Source organism: Pelodiscus sinensis, chromosome 29, assembly GCF_049634645.1.
Source record: "Pelodiscus sinensis isolate JC-2024 chromosome 29, ASM4963464v1, whole genome shotgun sequence".
NCBI classification, from domain to species: domain Eukaryota; kingdom Metazoa; phylum Chordata; order Testudines; family Trionychidae; genus Pelodiscus; species Pelodiscus sinensis.
In genome coordinates, this window is record NC_134739.1 from 403,311 (window position 1) to 406,057 (window position 2,747).

A 2,747-nucleotide genomic window follows, 5' to 3' on the forward strand; every position below is an offset into this window, starting at 1 on the left:
GCCCCTGCCCTGCGCAGAAGGGACACTCGCATGAGGCCCGCCATCCCCCTCCAGAAGCAGGTGGCCATCGCCCTATGGAAGCTCTCCACGCCGGACAGCTACCGATCCGTCGGGAACCAGTTCGGCGTGGGGAGATCCACCGTCGGAGCGGTGCTCATGCAGGTACGGCGCTCGTCGGCCACCGAGCCGGGGGGGAGGGGGGCTGCGAGGAGGGGATGGGCCGCCCCAGGGACAAAGGGGGGGCGGGAGGAGGCGAAAGCGCCCCGCACCGGAGGGGTCGGGCTGTCCCGGCCGTACTACACGCCGCCAGGGGGGTTGCTTCCGGGAGTGGGGCGCGGGGCACTGCCAGGACACGCACGCTCCCAGCCACCCGGGAGCCCCACTGATTGGCGCTTTGCTGTGTCTCTCTCTGCAGGTGGTCAAGGCCATCAACCGGGTGCTGCTCCGCAGGGTGGTCCGCCTCGCCAACCCGGACACCGTCGTCCGGGGATTCGGCGCCCTCGGCTTCCCCAACTGCGGGGGGGCCATCGACGGGACGCACATCCCCATCCGTGCCCCGGAACACCAGGCGTCCCGTTACGTGAACCGCAAGGGGTACTTCTCCGTCATCCTGCAGGCCGTGTGTGACCACCGGGGACAGTTCACGGACATAAATGTGGGCTGGTCCGGCAAAGCACACGACGCCCGGGTGTACCGGAACTCCTCCGTGTGCCAGCGGCTGCAGGACGGGACCTTCTTCCCCGACCGCCACATCAGGGTCGGGGACGTGGACATGCCCGTCTGCCTGGTGGGGGATGCCGCCTACCCACTGCAGCCCTGGCTCATGAAGCCCTACACGGGGCACCTCAATCCCTCCCACCAGGCCTTCAATAACAGGCTGAGCAGGGCCCGCATCGTGGTGGAGGGGGCCTTCGGGCGACTGAAAGCCCGCTTTCGATGCCTCCTCACCCGTCTGGACCTGGCCGAGCACAACATCCCTCCCGTGGTGGCGGCATGTTGTGTGCTCCACAATTTGTGTGAGCGGAAGGGGGAGGCTTTCTTGCCAGCCTGGATGGCTGAGGCTGACCGCATGGCTGGACACTACGGTCAGCCCCGCACCGCCGCTGTCCGGGAAGCCCAGCGGGGGGCCATCCGGATCCGGGAAGCCCTGCGGGAGAGCTTCCAGGTGGAGGAGGAGGAGGACTGACCTCTCCCTGCATGCCCCACCGGGGCCTTCTTCCACCCTACCCCCCCTTCCCCTTTCCCCTCCCTACCTACTGTCAAATAAAGACACCTGTTTTTCAAACAAAAACGTCTGTTTATTTCACAGAACTGGGGTGGGGGGAGGGAGGAATGAAGGTGGGAGAAGGGAGGGGGAAACCTGGGACGAGGGAGCTGGAAGGGGAGGGGAGGGAAGGGAGGAAGGGAAAGGAAAGCTCAGGGGTGGGAGTCCGGCTGCCTCTCCCGTCTCGCCACACTGCGGGTCCGGGGGCGTCGGTGGGGAATGGTTGTGGAGGGGGGGGCAGAGGGGACAGGGGGTGTGGAGGAAGCAGGAGCGGAAGCAGGAGGAGCAGGGGGAGCAGGGGGAGCAAGAGGGGGAGCAAGAGGGGGAGCAGGGGGAGGAGGAAATGGAAAGCGGTCCAGCAGGCTCTGGAGGTGGCCTCGCAGGGCACGGCCCTGCTCCTCCAGGGCCTCCAGACTCCTCCGGCGCAGCCTGAGGTCCTCCTGGACCCAGTGGTCCTGGAGACGGAGCTGTCGGTCCAGGAACCGGAGATGCCGCCTCTGGTAGTCCTCCTGGTTCCTGGCTGTCCTGCTTGCCCGGGCGCGGGCGGCTGCTGCAGGCGGTGTGGTGCGCCCTGCAGTCCCCGGTGCTGCAGCTGTGGTGCAAGAAGACCAGCGGTCAATTTCCCCAGGGGCCCAGGTGTGTGAAACCCAGCTCCCCTCTGCAAGGCCAGGGCCCCTGCAGGATCCCCAGCTGCTGCTCCGTGGTGGGCAAGGCCCAGGCGCACGGTCCCGGGGCTCCCTCTCGCCCCAGCCCCCCGTACACATAAGGGGAACACGAGGGTACTCACAGGTGGACGCCTCCCCGGCCTCTGACGATGCAGGCGAGCGGCTCTGTGGGGTGCCTCGGGGGTCCCGGGTCCTGGGCAGGCTGGCGGCAGGCTCCTGGCTCTCAGAACCCTCTTCCTCCTCCTCCGTCTCCAGGGGCGGTCCCTCTGCCCCGGGGTCAATCACGTCCCGGGGGGCAGGGACGGCATGAGGCCCCAGGATGCGGTCCAGGGCATGGAAGTGGGGGCAGGCCTGCGGGTCGGCCCCTGGCAGGCAGGCCCGGGAGTAGGACTGCCGCAAGTCTTTAATTTTGCAGCGCACCTGCTCCCGGCTGCGCTGGTGGCCCCTGGCGGCCAGGCTGGCAGCCATGCGTCCGTAGACGGCCGCGTTCCGGTGGCTAGTGCGGAGATCGTGGACATTGGAGGCTTCCCCCCAAACCTCGATGAGGTCCACGATCTCCGCACTTGACCAGGCGGGCACCCGCCTTTTGCGCCCCCGGGCAGGCTTCTGGGAGCCGCCAGGCTGGTCGTGGGGAGCAGTGGAGGGCTGGGAGCCCTCGGATGGCTGGCTCATCCTGTGGCAGGTGCAGGCTGTGCAGGCACGGGTGCTTGCAGCCTTGCAACTGGCACAAAGTGAGTAGCCAGCCCGTGGCCTCTGGGGCCGGGACGGGGGCAATAGAGTTTCCCTGGTGTTGGCCAGAGTGGCCACCAGGGAAACCT

General features: G+C 67.9%; 1 protein-coding gene across 1 annotated transcript; it reads right to left on the reverse strand.

Moving 5' to 3' along the window:
- Nucleotides 1-1,416: 1,416 nt before the first annotated feature.
- LOC142820989 (uncharacterized) lies at nt 1,417-2,397 on the reverse strand. Its single transcript, XM_075911381.1, has 2 exons — nt 2,052-2,397; nt 1,417-1,856 (listed from the first exon to the last, which is right to left on the reverse strand). The coding sequence occupies exons 1-2, from the start codon at nt 2,395-2,397 to the stop codon at nt 1,417-1,419; spliced, it is 786 nt and encodes a 261-aa protein (XP_075767496.1).
- Between the last annotated feature and the right edge of the window lie 350 nt (nt 2,398-2,747).

Excerpts from the sequence above, each read along its gene's own strand:
- LOC142820989 (XM_075911381.1), bottom strand. The coding sequence starts at position 2,397 with ATGGCTGCCAGCCTGGCCGCCAGGGGCCACCAGCGCAGCCGGGAGCAG. Across the intron at positions 1,857-2,051 it reads GGCCGGGGAGGCGTCCACCT|CTGCAGCACCGGGGACTGCA; the intron begins GTGAGTACCCTC and ends CTTGCACCACAG.